General features: G+C 42.4%; 2 protein-coding genes across 3 annotated transcripts in view; one reads left to right on the top strand and one right to left on the bottom strand.

Moving 5' to 3' along the window:
* The window catches only part of hlcs (holocarboxylase synthetase (biotin-(proprionyl-CoA-carboxylase (ATP-hydrolysing)) ligase)), a 49,902-nt gene extending 48,492 nt beyond the window's left edge, over window positions 1–1,410 (bottom strand). Inside the window, exon 1 of one of the 2 annotated variants that reach the window (XM_085419766.1) lies at window positions 743–1,410. In XM_085419766.1, coding sequence (XP_085275892.1) covers window positions 743–949 — 207 coding nt within the window. In that variant the 5' untranslated portion in view covers window positions 950–1,410. The remainder of the gene's footprint in view (window positions 1–742) is intronic. The other variant, XM_085419767.1, reaches the window with a different exon arrangement.
* An 8,956-nt stretch (window positions 1,411–10,366) lies between these two features.
* rexo2 (RNA exonuclease 2) lies at window positions 10,367–19,275 on the top strand. The gene is made up of 7 exons (XM_085419768.1): window positions 10,367–10,606; window positions 10,867–10,950; window positions 11,029–11,106; window positions 15,160–15,271; window positions 16,112–16,220; window positions 16,681–16,734; window positions 18,248–19,275. Exons 1-7 carry the CDS (start codon window positions 10,382–10,384, stop codon window positions 18,363–18,365), a joined length of 780 nt encoding a protein of 259 aa, XP_085275894.1. The 5' UTR covers window positions 10,367–10,381; the 3' UTR covers window positions 18,366–19,275.
* The last annotated feature ends 1,470 nt before the right edge of the window (window positions 19,276–20,745 follow it).

Here is a 20,745-nt window from a genome sequence, read left to right as displayed (position 1 = left end):
TGTGTCTCGATTTCAGTGTTCTTGAACTTGTTTGTAGTTTTCTGTAATGTGTTTGCCTTTATTCTGACAGATGCTGCTGTTACCCAGTCACACAGCTGCATAACTGCCTGTAAAGTCTGTCATTCTGGCACTACCCTGGAAGTTCAAATCCTAGCAACCAAGCCAATGAAAAAGTAGGATGTAGCACTACACCAGGGTCTGGCCATAGACTCAGAGCAGCATAAGCACATTGTATAGAGCACAGCTCACAGACACCAGTGAGACACTACAGTGGGACACCAGTGAGACACTACAGTGGGACACCAGTGAGACACTACAGTGGGACACCAGTGAGACACTACAGTGGGACACTACAGTGGGACACCAGTGAGACAACAATGGAACTACAGTGACATTACAGTGAGACACTAATGAGACACCTTTGAAATTACAGTGACACTACAGTGAGACAACAGTGGCACAATGAGTTTTGTGTTGTTGCTGCGCGCGCGCACGCACGCACACACGCACTGTATCACCGAGTGAACGCCAGCCTAACTCGCAGCTTTCCATCCGTTTAGCTGCGGTACAGCTTCAGAAAGGTGCTCAGCGTGCTGTTCAGCTCAGGCTCCGTGGGGACCTGCGCGTGAGCCCACCGCACACGAGCACACACACAGCTGTCAAACTGATTAGTAAGATTGTAACGCGTTCAGGAAGTACTCGCTCTCCACGGTATGACGTAAGCGTGTGTCCGGTGACCAACCTGAGGCTCGCTTACATACACGGCCTTATCTCCCCGCTGAAGAAACACGTTGTCCTCGAGCTGAAGCGAGCCTGAACGCGCGCGCGCGGCGCGGCGCGAGCACAGGCTGAAGCTGAAGCTGCTGCTGTTCAGACCGCTCCGGATCAGCGCAGAGTAGCACCTATGAAAGCGCACCCACATGTAGACGTAGCAGAGCGTTATGAGCATGTTAGGCTGCGCACCGAGCGCCCATGGTGGCTCCTCAACTGAAACCAACTCGGAAGCATTACTGCGTCCACAGCCGAGAAGCTAACAAGAGGACGCTACAGCTCTTCTTCTTTGGTTTTAGTGGTAGGTAGCGACAAGCGGCGGGGCGCATTACCGCCATCTATGCGAAAACCATTTCGGTTTCTTCTTCGAGGGATGACTGCCCTAATCCAGGTGATCTAATGGAGCATTGTTTACATCCAGTTTGAACGTCTCGGTGTCGCGTTTGTTTGCAGTCCTTTAATAAAGTCAGTCATTCACAGTGAGTGTTCATGTTCTTCATACCCTCCTGCCAGCGTTTACGCAAACGACTGTCCTGTCCATGTCATGCTTCATCGTGCTAACAAGTAGTGATGGGTCGTTCGCGAACGAAATGGCTCTTAGAGCCGACTCTTTGACGTGAACGACGCGAGCCGGCTCCTTATCGCGAGCCGTCACGTGGGGTTTTTTTTTTTTTCTTTCTCTCACCCTCTCTCTCTCTCTCTCTCGCTCTCTCTCTCGCACTTTTTTTCCGCTTCACTCTGCACGCGACCCTTGTGCTTTACGCTGGGCAGAGGGGGGAGGGGCGGTAGTTACACTCAGTAGCACAGGAACAGAGCCAGAGAGAGAGAAAGAGAGGCAGGGACAACAACATTAGAAAGGTATAGTAATCATCCACAACTATTTTCGGTTGCAGATGATAAAGGATTGAGAAAGTTTATTTATGCAGGTCCATATGACAGAGAATATGCATGTTCTTTTAGTTTTCATATTATAATTTATATTTAATTGTGTTGTGGTTTGCAGTGTTTTGTGTTCTTTTCACTTTAAATTTGTGAAAGGAAAAAGCTGAAAATTTAAATAGTTAAAACTTGAAATGTGAATAGTTGATTTTTGTATTATATGATTTATTTATTACATTTTATGTGGAGTGAATAAATAAAAGTATATTTACGGTGGCCCCTAGAGACAAAGCACATACAAACTTCAAATCACGTACGAACTCTGAAGCATGTACAAACTCCAAAACACGTAAAAACACGTACAAACTCCAAAACACGTAAAAACACGTACAAACTCCGAAGCACGTAAAAACTCAGAAGCATATAAAAACTCAGAAGCACATAAAAACTCAAAACACGTACAAAAGACAACAGAAGTGCTCCAGGATGCTGGGCGCAGTGTTGAGCCTTTGTTATCTTGTGGCTACACAAGCCAGCAAGTACCAACGACCGGATTTGGTGTGTGGTAATAACAGGTAAATGAACTTTTTTTAAAATTATTTGAATATATATATGAGTGCCTGTGTATAAATACACAAACAATACACACATGCTTTCAATTGTGTAATTTAAGTGATCTAGTAGCTCTGCTTTGGAAGTTCAGTTCATGCTAGAAATGTGTTTTGGAGTTTGTACGTGTTTTGTCTCTAGGGGCCACCGCATATATTTATATATAAACATATATAAATAAAACCACTTGTTTTTACGTTAGTAATTCCTTTTGTGCATAATTTTATATTATTGTTAATAATAAATTAATTAAAGCAACAAAACAACCTGAAGAGCCGAAAGAGCCGGCTCTTTTTAGTGAGCCGAACCGAAAGAGCCGGATCTCTAAAAAGAGCCGGAAATCCCATCACTACTAACAAGCTACCAGCGGCTCTGCTGAAGCTGTCGTGGTCCATCAGCTGCTGCAAGGAGGACGTGATGAAGCCGACCGATGATCAGTGTGCGCGCGGTCTGCGTCAATATGGTGAACACAACATATGATGGTTCAATCACCATTTTTGATGCAGACTTGTGTCGGTGGAGCTGAATGACTGTCCACAGGGCTGTGATGTGCAGCAGCAGTTTGTGCCTGCTGTTTCCAATAAAACTCGTCTGTGTCAGATTCTCCCATTTCCACTCGCACTGCAAAAGCTGGTGATGTCTGAATACTTAATTAAACTTGTGATCTCTACACAGAAGAGTGAGAGAAGGAAGGAAGCTGAAGTTAAAAGATTGTAGTTATATGAAGAAAGTTAGAATATAAAGTATTTATTGAACCTTTGATGAAGAAAGACATTAACAACCAACAAATCAAAGCCGTTTGTCATTCATAAATCCAAGTTCATGTTAAAATGCTTTGGTTACAGTGTCACAGATTTTATATTCACATATGAACAATAGTATTTATTAAAATAAAGTTATTAACTTTATTTGTTTACACATTGTGAGTTCATTGGTGTGAAAGTGTGCCCCTCCTTCCTGATTTCCTCATTCTTTGTGTGTTTATCACACTTCAGTGTTTCAGATCATCAAACAAATGTAAATATTAGACAAAGACAACACAAGTAAACAAAATGCTGTTTCTAAATGAAGGTGTTTTTGTTTGAGGGGTAAATAATCCAAACCTACATGGTCCTTTGTGAAAAAGTGATGCCCCCTAAACATAATAACTGGTTGGCCCACCCTCAACAGCAACAACGGCAATCAAGCATTTATGATAACTGGCAATGAGTCTTTGACAGCGCTGATGAGAAACTTTGTCTCATTTTTGCAGAATTGGAGGATTTTTGAGCAGAACCGTCTTTTCATGCCACAGCATCTCAATTGGATTCAGGTCAGGACTGTAACTAAGGCACTCCAAAACCTTCATCCACTCACAGTTGGACTCACTGGTGTGTTTTGGATCATTGTCCTGCTGCAGAAGTGCGCTTCACTGTGAGGTCTTGAACAGATGCCCAGACATAAAGCAGAACAGCCCCAGACCGTCACACTACCAACACCATATTCTCCTGCTGGTATGATGTTCCTTTCCTGAAAACCAGATGTAACGGGACACACACCTTGCAAAAAGTTCACCTTTTGTCTGACCAGTCCACAGAATATTTTCCCAAACGCCCTGGGGATCATCAAGATGTTTTCTAGGAAAACTGAAAGCCTTTATGTTCCTTTCCTCAGCACTGGTGTTCATCTTGGACCTCTGCCATGCTGGCCATTTTTGCCCAGGCTCTTTTTGTCTTATGGTGGAGTCATGAAAACTGACCTTAAGGGAAGCAAGTGAGGCCTGCAGGTCTTTGGATGTTGTCCTGGGGTCTTTTGTGACCTCGTGGATGCACTCTTGGGTTAAGTTTGGTCGGCCGGCAGCTCCTGGAAAGGTTCACTGCTGGTTCATCCACCTTTCTGGATAATGGCTCCCACTGTGGGTTGCTGGAGTCCCACAGCTTTAGAAATGGCTTTATAACCTTTCCTAGACTGAGAGGGCTCAGGTACTTTGTTTCTCATTTGTTCCTGAATTTTCTTGGATCACAGCAGGAAGTCTGACTTCAGAGGATCTTTTGGTCTATTGCACTTTGTCAGGCAGCTGTTATGTAAGTGATTTTTTGATTGAGCACAGGTGTGGTAATAATCACGCCTGGGTGTGGCTATTCGGCTTTCTAAAGATGTGATACACCGCAGGTAATGTTTTCACACAGGGCAGGTTGTAGGTTTGTGTTTTTAACCAGATGTTTAACATGTGTTTACATTCAAACTACTTTTCATCACACCAGTGTGAAAAAAGGCCAACAATGAATTGATGTCAAAGTAATAAATGATCAATGCACCGATTTATTATCAAACTATACACACATGTTCCAGTGAGATATCCCTACAATTAAAATCAGTCAGTTATTGGAGTATTGTCTTTAGTCATTCTAAAATGATGTGCTTGTTTTCCAACCAGGAGACCAAAGTTAACGTGGTATTGATTAGTTAGCCAAAACAGTTCAACCATGAAGAAGTGTTTCTAAAAAGGAAACGAAGAAGGCTCAGGTGAGTCGCAGGTGAGATCGTACTGTAGCAGACAATAAGGAACAAAACAGACCTGTGACGTAAACATTAAATGATCTAGCTGATCAGGCTGCAGGACAGATGCTCTCCTCTCTAATGTACCCATCACAGAATAACCATGGTTACAAGGGGACTCTGAAACTCACGATCGGTGTCATATCGATGCAAAAGTAGTAAAACATAGTAAAAGAAATATGCTGTGTGCATGACTGCTGTCACTGAGTTTTTAAAACAAAGTGAATAAATACTTCTGGAGGAAATCATGTGAATAATGAAAAAACACAAATCCTTTATTATCCTGTTTTGTGTCTTTTTCCAGTTTCTCCAAAAGGTGATTCTGTTCATCTGGACGTAGCGTTTTGTGGGAGAAATGTTTCATCATCATCAGGTGACGTCTTCAGTCTCAGCTGACTGCAGGTTTCAATCTTATAAACAGGACATTTGCATAATGACTGAAACCAGCCCACTGAAGGAACAATGGGCTGGGAGGTCAGTTTATAATCATCAATATGTAAAGTCTCATGACCATGGTCAACAACCACTGATCAAAGTCCATGAGTCCCATTCACAGAGAGTTGAATGGCTGCAATCACAGCATGTAAGATGGTGACAGATGTACCCTTAGGCCCCTCCTCCATTCAGAGATGGTCTTTCCCTTTTCACGTAAATGGCCTCCTTGACTCCGCCCTCAAACCAGCGTTCCTCCCTGTCCAGGATGTTACATCCTCATCATTGAAAGAGTGTCCACTGGCCTGTAGGTGTAAATAGGCTGCAGAGTCCTGGCCTGACGAGGTGGCTCTTCTGTGTTGTGGCGTCCTCTTAGCCAGAGGTTGTTTGGTTTCCCCGATGTATAAATCCTGCCAGTCCTCCTGCACTTAACAGCGTACACTATGTTACTCTGTTTGTGTCGGGGGACCCGATCCTTGGGGTGGACCAGTTTTTGGCGCAGCGTGTTTTGGGATTTAAAAGCCACAGAGACCCGGTGTTTAGAAAAAATGCGTCTCAGCTGCTCCGATACTCCTGACACGTACGGGATCACTACAGGTGGGCAGCGGTTGTCCTTCTCTCCTGGATCTGCTGGAGCTTTCTTTAGGAGCCTTCCCAGCTTTGACAAAAGTCCAGCTGGGATAACCACATTTACTCAGGGCCTTCTTGATGTTCTTCTGCCTCCCTGGCTGCTGTGTCAGGTTTACGGTACACATCAGCTTTTAGATGTCCCCCATTACTGATGGAGAATTTGCATAATTAAGATTAAGGAACTGACCTCCCAGCCCATTGTTCCTTCAGTGGGCTGGTTTCAGTCATTATGCAAATGTACTGTTTATAAGATTGAAACCTGCAGTCAGCTGAAACTGAAGAAGTCACCTGAATGAGTGATGAAACATTTTTCCCACAAAACGCTACGCCCAGATGAACAGAATCAACTTTTGGAGATTTACTTACCTGGATGATTGAGCATGCGTCATGACGTTTTTCCAGTTTCCATTTTCTTTTACGTATCTGTTCAAAGATAGAAGTATAGTGCTGTCATAGCAGCAAATATACAACAAACATCAAGCACTATATGATATATACTTATAGAGATATAGCTATAAATATACATACAAAAGAACAAGTATAAGTGCCAATATATGTTGTGGTGTACAAAGTGACAGGGTGCACTGAGGTGTGATTAATCTTGTTCCACATGTGTGGATCTGACCCCAGTGGATTAATGAAAGAGTCTGACAGCAGCAGAAGGAACGACCTCCTGTAACAACGTCAGACAGCCAGGCTGAAGGAACCTGTTGCTGAAACTGCTCTTTTGTCCAGGGTGTAATGGAGGGGGTGGGAGTCCATGATTAAGAGCAGTCACTGATCACCTCCTCCAGGGTGGTGAGCTCATGCCAACGCCAGACCGATAGAACATATAGAGCAGCGTGCTGCAGACACAGAATGATCCAAGCCTTAGAGCTGGCGATGGCTCCGTGGGTGGCCGAGGGGAGCCCATCATTTGCAAAGTGATTATGAAAGTGCTCTAAAAATAAAAGGAAAAGGAAACAGAGTCAGCAATAAAGGAAGTGATGTGACCGAGAAGACAGACGCTATTGGATGCAACGTGCACAGAATCCAGCAGGAATAAGCAGCAGCATTAACATCTGCAGCTGTGTTCAACACTGGGAGGGAAATTGAAAAGAATTTAGAAATTCCAAATTCCATAATTGATATCACTTATCGATTCTCATTGGCTCCGCTTTGAGACCATCTCTGAGGCATCAAAGACTTTACATCCTGGACGGTCAAATGTTTGTGGGTGCTGGAAGCGTTTCCCCTCTTTGTTGTGATCATTACTCCAAAAAGTAATTATTGCACATAGAACACTTTTCTTAAAAGTAATGACGCACCTTACTTAATTACACCCAGGAGAAAGACATTTGTTACGTTACTCGTTACGTTACTTTCGTTTTACTCTTATGATGTTGTAAAATGATCTGAAACACACTGCTGTCTGATAATAAACCCAGAGGCCATAGCCGCACACACGATTCTACTGTAGAAACATGAGCAGGCAGAAAGCTGCAGCCTGACTGCTCATCACTTTGTTATGTTTGTTTTAACGTACCGAGCAGTACATGACCAGGCCCCAGATGATTTATCCAGGCTTCTCACAAAATACACTGCTGCTCGTTGTCTCTGCTCAGAAACAGAGTTTGTTGGTTGCTCCCCGAACACGACTGAAGAGGAAAGGGGGCGGAGCCTTTCAGTCTGTGGCACCAAGGCTGTGGAACAGTCTACCTCCACAACTACGTTTGGTTGACTCTGTGGAATCCTTTAAAAAGCAGTTAAAAACTTTACTGTTTAAACAAGCCTTCGGTTGACCAACGCTTTTTACATTTTGAATTTACATTTAACCTCTTATATTGTGTATATTGTGCATTTTGCAATTTATCGTACTGTTTATTTTAATCTTTGTGTACAGCGCTTTGTGACTACCTGTCTATGAAAAGCGCTTAATAAATAAACTTTACTGACTTACTTACTTACCTGTTCAGGTGCTGGTCTGGGGTCAGCTTTAACGTCACTCTGGGTTCTTGGCTAGCTTAGCGTTAGCATGCTGCCGAGTATGATGCAGTTGTGTCTGTCGTGGAGCAGTCTCCACTTTACTATCGCGCTCTCATCCTTCTGTGTAGTGATGGGCAGATGAAGCTTCATGAAGCACTGAAGCTTTTCATCCAATTGGTTCACCCCAGTGCAAAGCGTCTTGAAGCTTCATTTGCTCTAGTAGGACATCTACTGGATGTAAAAATATTAGTTGGCATGAATTTGAAGAGTGTGGCCGTTTGCACACAGCCTGTAAATGTCAACAACAAAAGGAGTGTGTAAAACATGTATATTGTAGTGATGGCAGCATACTGTGTATATTTATACTGGCAGTATGGAAAATGATCATTTGGAAATGCTTAAAATGGAAATGATCATTTCCTGTGAGGTGAGGTGTGGTTGGGGTGTGGACAGTGGTTGTGCTTTTGTAACGTTGAGGTATGGACAGCTACACACTGAGGCTTTGAGCCTCAGTCCTGCCCACATTTCATTCTCTAAAAACTAAATTTTCACTGCTTTTATGACCTTTTTAGTGGGGATAACATTTTAAACATTTAATGATTTAACAAATCTTTTGAAACCTTTGTCCTCCACAATGCTAAATGGCTGTGAGTCCTCAATCACCATGCTAACCAGGTCTTCATCTATTTGAGATTGTTCTCCTGAGGAAAGACAACAAAAACAAAGCACAAATATAAATATCACACACGTAACTTATTACAGTTGTATAATATTGATATATCATTTAGTAACATTACAGCATGCTATATTATCGTGGCATTTGATGGCTCACCTGGTCTTGCTCCATAATCGGTGTTCCCCCTATTCTCATGCAAAGCTCTGTAGTGCCTAAGCATGGATGAGGTGTTGTTGTTATATCCCAGCTCCCTGGCACATAGCAAACACTTCACCTTGTACAAAAGTAAAGCTGCTTAACATAAATTGTATTGCACCATCAGTATTATGAAAATACATCTTCTGTAGAAATTTACATACCTTGTTGGGAGTAATAAAATCACAATGTTCCCACACAGGGGAGGACATCCTCCTCTTCTTAGCTGGCTCCATTCTCTCCTAACCTTCTCTCCTCACTACTCGACACATGTAGTGATGGGTTTTCTAGCTCTTTTTAGAGAACCGGCTCTTTCGGCTCGACTCACTAAAAAGAGCCGGCTCTTTCGGCTCCCAACGGGCTCTTCAGGTTGTTTTGTTGCTTCAATTAATTTATTATTAACAATAATATAAAATTATGCACAAAAGGAATTACTAATGTAAAAAAAAGAAGTTGTTTTATTTATATATGTTTATATATAAATATATGCGGTGGCCCCTAGAGACAAAGCACGTACAAACTCCAAAACACATTTCTAACATTAACTGAACTTCCAAAACAGAGCTACTAGATCACTTAAATGACACAATTGAAAGCATGTGTGTATTGTTTGTGTATTTATACACAGGCACTCATATATATTCAAATAATTTAAAAAAAGTTCATTTACCTGTTACTACCACACACCAAATCCGGTCGTTGGTACTTCCTGGCTTGTGTAGCCACTAGGTAACAAAGCTCAACACTGCGCCCTAGCATCCTGGAGCACTTCTGTTGTCTTTTGTACGTGTTTTGAGTTTTTATGTGGTTCTGAGTTTTTACGTGTTTTGGAGTTTGTATGTGCTTTGTCTGTAGGGACCACCGTAAATATACTTTTATTTATTCACTCCACATAAAATGTAATAAATAAATCATATAATACAAAAACCAACTATTCACGGTTCAACTTTTAACTATTTAAATTTTCAGCTTTTTCCTTTTAAACATATTTAAAGTGTAACAACATTAAACACTGCAAACCACAACACAATTAAATATAAATTAAAAATATGAAAACAAAAAGAAGATGCACATTCTCTGTCATATGGGCCTGCATGAATAAACTTTCTGAATCCTTTATCATCCGCAACTGAAAATAGTTGTGGATGATTACTATACCTTTCTAATGTGACGTTGTTGTCCCTGCTCTCTTTCTCTGTCTCTCCCTTGGTAGTTACCTAGCATGTGTAACTACCGCGCCTCCCCCCTTCTTCCCAGCGCAAAGCACAAGGCTCACGAGTGGAGTGAAGCTGAAAAAAGTGTGTGAGAGAGAGGGTGAGAGAAAGAAAAAAAAACATGGCTCCCAATAAGGAGCCGGCTCGCGTCGTTCACGTCAAAGAGCCGGCTCTAAGAGCCATTTCGTTCGCGACCGACACATCACTAGACACAAGCGTTGAAGCCTCGATACAGTCACATCACTACTTCTGTGCAGTAAAAATGAAATAAATGTCCGCATCCACGCTACAGACTGCGGCACGATTTCAGTTGATCGTAGCCAGAGTGCAAGAACTGACAGGCAGGCAGACCAACGACTCCAAGCACCTGGACTTCAGTAGTGATCTTGATAGCTGTACACGTACATCCACACCAGCAGGTGGCAGTAATGCAGCAGTTCGTTGCTGAAGTCTGTGTTTGAAAAGTTTTCTTATGGCAAATAAGACCGGAAATGGGCTCAGCATGCCGGTGTGCTCGCGCAGTTCGGCATGGGTGCTCGCTACATTCAGCAAGAGTCTGTTCGCGCTGTCTCTCGGAAAGGCAGCGCTTAGCCGGCCAGGAAGTCCGCTGTTAGCACCAGCCGCAGGTCAGGCATCAACAAGAGGCAGCATGACAGCCACGGGCATGTCCCAGAGAATGGTGTGGGTGGACCTGGAGGTGAGTCACGTCGTGGGAACTGTGGTTATTGCTACAAGGCACTAAACGCTTTACTTAGCCGTTGAATGTAACGGTAAGCTGTGGAACTAGATGGCGCATATAGCGCTGGATGCTGGAATAGTTGTGTGAAGTGTCCAACGAGCTGTAGGCAGTCCACGCAGGAACATGGCACGCGGGTGTGCAGACTTGAGCTGCTGTTCTCAATCTGTCTGTGCTGTTTATAATGACGACTACGTGTGTGTGTGTGTGTGTGTGTGTAGATGACAGGGCTGGACGTTGAAAAGGACCAAATCATTGAAATGGCCTGCCTTATTACAGACTCTAACCTGAACATCCTGGCCGAGGTAATGTGAACGTGAACACTGGAGCCTCTGCTCGTCTCTCTGTCATACAAGTTCAAGGCAGCTGTTGTTTTTCTCCAGGGGCCAAACGTGATCATTAAGCAGCCCGACGAGCTACTGGAAGGGATGTCAGAGTGGTGTAAAGAGCATCACGGAAAGGTAAGCCGGCGTTTGTTCAGGGGCTCGTACCAGTAAAGCAGAAATACAGATTGTTTTTCTACACGTCTGTCAAAAGTCTGTGCTGGAAAGCACCTCTGCAAGAAAACAAACTAATCTAGAATGCTAATGGGAACATGCAGCTCCTTACAACCACGGCCTTTAACCATAGCGTGAGCACGAATGTTCCCGGCTCCTACACTCTTATGAGTCTCTGAATCAGTCTCTTCTTATTCATCGTAGAGATTGTGCAGACATATGTTCTTTCTGCTGGTTGCACTGTGCCATTTGAATGCTCCCTGAGTCAAAAACACTGATACTAAATATAATATATATTAATTAATATATATTAATATATAAATCAAATTGAATTGAAGCTTTAACGTTAGTGTTTTGGTTGCTGCCGTGGTGGTCGTTCTGGAGTGACCCAGTGCAGATGAAAGGGCGGCGTGTGGTATTATGGGCTGTTACTCAAGCGTTCTTAGGAACTTATAAACTTTGTGTTCAATACACAAAAACCTTTACTGGCTAATTAGTGTCAATTAATAAAATCTAAAATGTTCACTCACCTAAACTTAAATGAAGGTTCTGGTTAGTGTAGCAAATCAAGTTTAATACTTGTCACATTACTGAAGTCATTTTTATGTTCCAGTTTCTCACAGGCTCATAGGTAACTGTACAGGTGAGACCTGCCGTTTGCCTGTAGGACAAATTCAGAACATGAAGGCTCTGCTTGGGATTCCAACTCTTAAACTTGCTTTGGTATTGTTTCACTGAAATTCTTGAGATTCAAAGAGATGTTGATGTGAATGAAGGTGGCCATCATTAGGCTGACAACGTAACACGAACCCATTAAAAACATTAACCTCTTACCTAAGGGTGGTCCTTAAGTTGACATAAGGTAAGTGGTGACCAGTGTACTGTGGGACGTGTCGTATCTCCCACAGTACACCAGACACTAGGGGTGCAACGATACACAAAATTCACGATTCGGTTCGATACTTTGGTGTCACGGTTCGATATTTTTTCGATACAAAAAAATGTTCATGCATTTTTAATTTGTCATTTATTAAAATTATAAATATATATTTTAACTCAAAAGTACAGTTTTTAAATTTAACCCTAACCCTTGTGCGTGTTTTTTATTTTGACAGCGAATGCGCACCTGCGGACCACTTATGTGCAGCCCTGGTTATTTAGCTCGTCATATTGCAGCCACAGAAATTATTTTGTCCATGAAACCATAAAGCTGCACTTTCTTTTTGCCTTATAGTCTGATTTGTCATAACTTCTCCGTTTTGTGGTAAGCTTTTCTTTGGCTGTCACTTCGTCACCCTGACCTGTCTTATTTGGCTCAGCAGAACTAAAATATATATCCTGCTGCTTTTACACACGCACTCACATAAGCTCAGCGATTCTCTGCGATCAACCTCTCACATGTTTAAGCTTGCTGCGGGAGATTTCACTTGTCATGTTTGCATAGTAAGCTAACGATTAATAAGACGATGTCAGAGGAATTGGTGCGCAAATTATCATCACTCACAGATCAGTGCTGTCGCTCTCTATACACAGTTCGCACGATTGCAAAGTGAAAGCAAAAAAACAAGCGCAAATTCAAACGCGATTTCAATATGTCACATATTGACAGTGGCTCACCGATGCCAATGACATAATTACCCAGCTACATTTCTGAAAGAATGCAAAAGCATTGACATATATTTTTCCTTCCTACAATAGCCCGACGGGCAGGGCAGAGATAGATTTTGGTAGCCCGACTGGGAAAAAATCGCTAGCACCGGGACGTTGGGCTAGCGATATTGCAAGCCCTGTATCTGATTGAGGAATCACTCATCTTTGGAAAAGAGAGTTTATTACAGAGAAATGTCTCTTTCCAAAATAAAAGCTATACTATCCGCTTCTTCTGGGCTATATTCTCAGCAGCATAAGGAGAATCATGTGCTAACAGCTGTCTAAATGACTCGGCTAAAGTTAGTAGCATGCTTGTTGTTTTTGTCTTTGCACTAGGATGATGTCGGTGTAAATGTGCAGTCATATTCGTTGTGTTCCCACTAGTGCTTTCAGGTTAATCTCATTGAAATGACGTTAACGCTACAACACGGCAAATCTCCGTTAACGAGCTACCGCCGATCGCCCCGTGCATGGGGCTAGACGGCCAACACGTTAACGAGCTAACTGCGCTAACACACTAGTTCCCACCCATGTAATTGAGCATTGCGTGGCACATCCAACATACTCTTTTACCTTAGTCCATGACGCGCTTACCTTCAGGGTCATACGTCACATGAAAACCAAAATAGTTCCAAACGCCAGATCTGAATGAGGGTGGGGGAGGTGCCCTGCGCTCTTCCTTCTGACGATGCTGTCTGTGTGGAGCGCTCAGTGGATCTGCGCTCGACAGTGCAGCCTAGGCGGAGTAGTCGAACACAGATTCACTGAGCGCTCCACACAGACAGCATCGTCAGAAGGAAAGTTGATAAAATAAATTACAAATGTTGTATTGTTCGATACATATACGTACCGAACCGAAAGCACTGTATCGAACGGTTCAATATCGATACCAATATCGTTGCACCCCTACCAGACACATTGTCATTTCAAAAATAACCTTTTTCCCCAATCGTGTGTTTAAGTCTGACGCCATTAGCTGTGTCCTGGTCCAAACTCTGTTTCAGGTCCCAAAGTCAAACAACACTGCAGCATCACTGAGAGTTGCAAACTGTCTAAATTCTTTCATCTGTAATAAAATGATCAGCGTTGCTGCTTTACCAGGTGTAACAATGAAGTTTAACATCCAAGCATCCATGAAAACAGAATTTATTACATTTAAGTTAGAAGTTAGCAGGAAGTTAGCTCGCTAGCTTCCATCTAAACATAATATAGCATGTTTTGACAGAGAGACTTCTGAAACAAATTCAAACGTACAGCTCTGCTATCACTTCCAACATAAATGAGGACAGAAAACTAAACAGCAGTGACGTTTGTAGGGTTACTGAAGTTGGGCTAGCTGGTATATAATGATGTGCTACGTGATCGCTAGCGACACACCTATGTTAGCATAGCATAAACACAGTGAAGCTGGAGGATGAATGCTAACTTTTTTCTACTCGATAAAAGTTAACGTGAAGGTTCCTGATGGTTAGAGACAAATGCAGTCGCATGGCAGGATGCTGTAAACGGACCAAACTTCAGTCAGGAGAACAACTGAGATAATCCATCCACAATATGAGGTTAGTCATTCATATACTGCTGCATGGGCTGCAGTTACATCGTAAGGGTTTAAAAACTGAGAGGCCGGCAGTGATCATGGACTGTTTTTAGGGGCTTGTTCAGATTAAACAGAACAAGATACAAAACATTAAAACATGTTAAAAACACAACAGCCTTAATAAACACAGAGTTGTTTGGACTGAAGCAGGGTTCATACGTCATCACTTAAGGACCAGGTTACTAGTGTATGAAATTTACTATCATTCAGGTGACAAAGTCCACATGCTTAACTCCAAGGTTTGACGTATCCAGACCCAAAACAAAATCTTCTGATCCTCTGTAGCTCTTAAAATGAGATAAATGCAGCTTTGCACAAGAGCATGACATGTGACACCATGTCAGACTAACGTTAAACCAGAATGTAGACAGTGTGTGAAGTCTCCCTTTGCTGCTTCAGTAGAGGTTAAGTAGCACCAGGTGCTGCTAATCAATGGACTGATTAATCAGAAGTTTTGACAATTTGCTGGTCTGGACATCAGCAATGATCTTACAGAAACAGTTGGTGCGACCCGTCAAATCATTTAAAGTTCATCATTTTACAGTGAGAAAGATTCAGGGAGGTGCAGACAGTTACCAATCTTCCCAGAAGTTAATGTTATTGTAACCTCAGGTTGTGCAACACTGAGAGAAAACCCAGACACAGCAGTTCAGATTTTAGTATTTGTGCTCACGCCTGCTTTTCCTTTCCACTTTACTGTTGTCTTGTTTGAACGATGAGGCGTGTTTTAAAGTGAAGTAACAAAGTCTGTTGGTGTAATTGTGTCTTAGTCAGGACTGACCCAGGCTGTACGGGACAGTAAAATCACCCTGGAACAAGCAGAGTATGAGTTCCTGTCCTTCGTCAGACAGCACACACCACCTGGACAATGTCCCCTCGCTGGTAAACTCTTTCTGTTCATGTCCTCAGAACCAAGACCTGGGCACAAAGTTATGATTCTGCATGTCTGTCTGTGGTACTGTGTGGGTGGCTGGATTATGCCTAGCATCTCTGTAATGACTCTCCGGTGAAGCTACAGGAGCTCGAGGAGAGCCAATCGTCAGCTTAGCTTTCCTAATTTTCCGAGGTTTCCATTTGGGTTGCTGTGATTACTCTAATTAGATCGGGGTGGGGAACTCCAGGCCTCGAGCACCTGCAGGTTTTAGATCTCACCCTGGATCAAATGTTCATCACCAGGCCTCTGGAGAACTTGAAGACATGTCGAGGAGGTCATTTAGCCATTTAACCTGCAGGACACCGGCCCTGGAGGCCTGGAGCTCCCCACCCTGTGTTGGATAATGCACAGTGAGCTCATGAAAGTGATTAACATGCTGAGTGTGAAAGGACTGAGTCAGGTGTCAGTGTAGGTGATCTGTTTCTTCTGCTTCACCCTCCTCATACTGGACTCAAAGCTCAGACTATCCTGTAGATCAGGGCTGCCCAATCCCAGTCCTCGAGAGCTACTATCCTGCAGCTTTTAGATGCATCCCTACTCCAACACAGCTGAATCAAATGGTTTGATTACCTCTTCAGCATGCCATCATGTTTGGCAAAGGCCTGATAACAAGCCATTCATTTGATTCGGGTGTGTGGGAACAAGGATGCATCTAAAAGCTGCAGGACGGTAGCTCTCGAGGACCGGGATTGGGCACCCCTGCTGTAGATCATGTGTGTAACAGCAGCACATGTGCTGGTGTCAGTGATTGGATTGAGGAGTCATGCTTGTGATTGGTTGTTCTACAGGTAACTCTGTGCATGCAGATAAGAGGTTCCTGGACAAGTATATGCCACAGTTCATGTACCACCTTCACTACAGAATCATCGACGTGAGCACCATCAAGGAGCTTAGCAGGCAGGTGACTTTAGGAGATGTAAACTGTGAGAGTTGTTGCAGCCAGGCCGCTTTGCATGAGCTGACCTCAGAATAATCTGGCATCTTCATGTGGAGAGCCACTGTTAAACACTGTTGGTCACAGGGAGTGTGGGTGGGGGGGACTACACCCATAAACATGAATGTATATTATGTCTAATTTCCATTTCCTAATCAAACCCTTTATAGAAATGAATGGCCACAGATTCATGGCTCAGGTATTTTAGAGTTTACAGTGTTTGCCAGAGACAAGCTGCACTCACTCACTTGGTTTCTCACTTTGATGTGAACTAAAGTTGTGAGAACCGTTTACTGGAGTTAATGCACCGCTGCACATCATAGCAAAGAAAAGGTTGCATGGCATTTTCATCTGCATGCTGCCCATACATGAAAATCATAAATGTATCAGTACGATTGACTTTCTTTCTACAAACACTTTCAGACGCTGGTTTCCAGAAGAATACAAAATGGTGCCTCACAAGAAAGCAACACACAGGTAAATAAAAAGAAAGCTGCATCAACATATATATGAAACGGCTGATGAGCTTCAGTTTTATTTATACAGCATCAAAACCTAACAACAGTCGCCTCAAGGTGCTTTAGATTGTAAGGTAGGCCCTACAGTAATACAGAGAACCCCAACAATCAGAAAACAGTTGACCTCGGGAAGGAAAAACTCCTTTTTAACAGGAAGAAACCTTCAGCAGAACCTCCGGTTGGGGGCGAGGCGACGAAGACAGGATAAAGACATGCTGTGGGAAGAGAGCCAGAGATTAATAACAAGTGTGATTCAGTGCAGAGAGGTCTGTTAACACATAGTGAAGAAGAAGAAACACCCAGTGCATCATGGGAATCCCCCGGCAGCCTGCGTCTATTGCAGCATAACTAAGGGAGGATTCAGGGTCACCTGGTCCAGCCCTAACTATATGCTTTAGCAAAAAGGAAAGTTTGAAGCCTAATCTTGAAAGTAGAGATAGTGTCTGTCTCCTGAATCCAAACTGGAAGCTGGTTCCACAGAAGAGGGGCCTGAAAACTGAAGGCTCTGCCTCCCATTCTACTTTTAAATACTCTAGGAACAACAAGTAGGCCTGCAGTGTCAAAGCATGACCTCTCTATAAGAGAGTGAAGATTGCACCTGATTATTGAAGATCTTGGATGAGATGTTGAACAGAATAGTGTACAGCCAACCTTTCTCTTCCTCAGGGTGATAAGGCCTCGAGGCCCTGCAGGACACCGGGCCTCGAGGCCTGGAGTTGAACCCCCCTGGTGTAAAGCTAGTTACACAGATGCTGTATTGGGTTTAGCTTGGTCCTGCTGAAATATGGAAATATGAAAAAAGACATTGTGGGAGTGTATGCTGCTCTAAAACCTGTACAGTGAGGGGGAAAGTATGTGATCCCCTGTTAAGGTTGCACACTTCCTGAACTCAGCAGTCAAACAAAGAAACAAAGCACAGAGGACTTTCACATTTCTACCACAGGTGCATCTGTGAGGAGGGTGAGGGGTACCACTGGTGTTCATTCTTAATGAGGACAATAAAGACACGTCCTCATAAGGACAGAGATTCATATTGCTGTGTGGTAATTATGAAATGCATCTTGGGCCATAGTGATGAAGGAACATGGACATAATGAAACTTGTAGTGAAACAAAGTTTCTATGGGGAAGCAACCTCGTGCGTTACTTGTAGAAAAGTGTGGACTATTGCACAGTCCAAAAATGTAAAAGGCCTCCACAGCCTAATCTTCAGACTTTGCTGTTCATATCGCTTTTTTAGACATGAAGCTGACATTCTGATAGGTTAATGGAAAGTTCATGTTTTTTTAAATCTTCCACCATAAATATAAGTTTAAACAAACACGCAGCCTGAGCTCAGGGCGTGGAGCTGAGCTTTTAGGTGAGAGCCACCTTTGCAGAATCTTGTTTTAATCCTGGAACGAAGTGTGCATGTGGAGGCGAATGTAGAAATATCCACGATGGTGAAGTTAAAATGGAGCTTTTCTTCTTTAGAGCGTTGGAGGACATCCGGGAGAGCATCAAGGAGCTGCAGTACTACAGAGCCAACATCTTCAAAGCATCAGAGAAGAATTGCACGATTGTTGAAAATGGAGGCAGCAGTATGAGTTAGCACATAGAATGAGAATATAGTCTTCAGTGTTATTATTGTATTGCCATCGGTTTTTGTTTGTGCACTTGCGAATGCTCAATAATCCTTTGTTAGAATATTGTTAGTGGTAAATTTAAAGGTTTCATTGAAAGAAGCAAGCAGCAGTTGGTTTTTGTTTTTCTTTTCAGGAGAAATCCTTTTGTCCAGGTTCATGATAGTGATCTTTGGTAGATTGGATTTTTGTGTTGATTGAGACAGTGTCTGATGCAATTTTCAATTGTTCTTGTTTTGAAAGTGAAACCAAATAAACCTGGTTGTGCCTGTGGAAAAACTTCTTGTTTCCTTACTGTCATGTACCACATGATGCAGGAAATGGGAGCAACTATAACAGAAAATACCCAAATATTTGTTTATCCATTTCAAGTTCTTTATTTTCAATGTGCTGTGGTGTAGATAACTGGAAATGCAGTGCAATGACATGTTGGAATATTTAACATCTAAGTGAAGTGACGGACGTGAATGTTCCAAACTCAAACGTCTTCATACTGTTACATTTCTAACAGTACAGTAGTTTTATTTTCTGATCATATGTTTGGAGCCTTTATTGGACAGTGGCAGCAAAGGGCCACTCTGGGTCAGATTCAAATCCAGCCCATGTAGCATGTGGTCTGCTTACTGAGCTAAACTGGCACCCATATAGCAGGTTTGAAAAGTTGTCATTGCTGACTGGTGACGTGGGTTCAACATAAATGGAAATGATGTGTTACTTGTTTGAGTCAGTAAGTCAAAGCTCATACACAATATGCAAAGAATGTACAGCAGGGTGGTGTTAGCTTAGAGTACAACTTGGTTTAAACTGATTTAGACGAAGTGCAATGTCTTTGAAAGTGTAAGAGAATCTTTTGAATAAATGGAAAATGCTTCAAATCAAGACCAGTAAGTTACCTGACTTTAAATTCAGTGCACAGTATGTATTATTATATAAACCTGTGATGTTTGACAGCCATTGCATTGCAATCCATTGTAGCAGCTCTGCCATGAATTCTTTACATTTTAGTTTTTTGTTGACATTTTAAAATGTTCATTTTGTGTTTATTTTCGAGGTAATATCAAAATCCTTCAAAGACAGCAATCTTATCAATGCCTCTAAGGCTTTATTTGTTACGTTACATTGTAGCCATTCTCTTTGGTCTTGTCCAAAGGACATTGTTCCAGCGTGGTGTTTTTTACCACCTGTCATACTGGGTTTGGTTTGCCAAGCTGCAGTTTTCTTCTGTATAACCCCCTGCCAGATTGATGGGTAGCAGAAATTGCTTCTCTAAGATCATTGTTGATGTCCAGACCAACAAACTGCCAGAGTATTGACTCAAATACTTTGTTATTAGTGATGGGATTTCCAGCTCTTTTTAGAGAACCGGCTCTTTCGGCTCCCAACCCGCTCTTCAGGTTGTTTTGTTGCTTTAATTAATTTATTAACAACAATACAAAATTATGGACAAAAGGAATTACTAATGTAAAAGAAAACCTGTGGTTTTATTTATATATGTTTATATATAAATATATACGGTGGCCCCTAGAGACAAAGCACGTACAAACTCCAAAACACATTTCTAGCATTAACTGAACTTCCAAAGCAGAGCTACTAGATCACTTAAAATTGAAAGAATATGTGTATTGTTTGTGTATTTATACACAGGCACTCATATATATATTCAAATAATTTAAAAAAATGTTCATTTACCTGTTACTACCACACACCAAATCCGATCGTTGGTACTTGCTGGCTTGTGTAGCCACGAGGTAACAAAAGCCCAACACTGCCCCCTAGCATCCTGGAGCACTTCTGTTGTCTTTTGTACGTGTTTTGGAGTTTTTAAGTGTTTTGTCTCTAGGGGCCACCGTAAATATACTTTTATTTATTCACTCCACAAAAAATGTAATAAATAAATCATATAATACAAAAACCAACTATTTACATTTTAACTTTTAACTATTTAAATTTTCATCTTTTTCCTTTTGAGCAAATTTAAAGTGAAACAACACAGAACACTGCAAACCACAACACAATTAAATATAAATTAAAAATATGAAAACAAAAAGAACATGCATATTCTCTGTCATATGGACCTGCATGAATAAACTTTCTGAATCCTTTATCATCCACAACTGAAAATAGTTGTGGATGATTACTATACCTTTCTAATGTGATGTTGTTGTCCCTGGCTCTCTTTCTCTGTCTCTCCCTCCCGCTCTGTTCCTGTGCTACTGCGAGTGTAACTACCGCCCCTCCCCCCACTGCTGCTGAGCGTAAGCACAAGGCTCGCGTGCGGAGTGAAGCGGAAAAAAGTGCGAGAGAGAGGGTGAGAGAAAGGAAAAAAACAAACAAACCCCACGGCTCCCA

The sequence above is a fragment of the Rhamphochromis longiceps genome, linkage group LG10 (assembly GCF_057381845.1).
Source record: "Rhamphochromis longiceps isolate RC_006_pf linkage group LG10, R_longiceps_female_GT1.1, whole genome shotgun sequence".
NCBI classification, from domain to species: domain Eukaryota; kingdom Metazoa; phylum Chordata; class Actinopteri; order Cichliformes; family Cichlidae; genus Rhamphochromis; species Rhamphochromis longiceps.
Note: the sequence above shows the minus strand (reverse complement) of the source record. Positions and strands in the feature narration are given on the sequence as shown.

What these genes read in the sequence shown, in the direction of transcription:
- rexo2 (XM_085419768.1), top strand. Translation starts at nt 10,382, where the DNA reads ATGGCAAATAAGACCGGAAATGGGCTCAGCATGCCGGTGTGCTCGCGC. An exon ending in ACCTGAACATCCTGGCCGAG is followed by an intron (nt 10,951 to 11,028) that starts GTAATGTGAACG and finishes GTTTTTCTCCAG; the next exon opens with GGGCCAAACGTGATCATTAA. An exon ending in GTAAAGAGCATCACGGAAAG is followed by an intron (nt 11,107 to 15,159) that starts GTAAGCCGGCGT and finishes ATTGTGTCTTAG; the next exon opens with TCAGGACTGACCCAGGCTGT.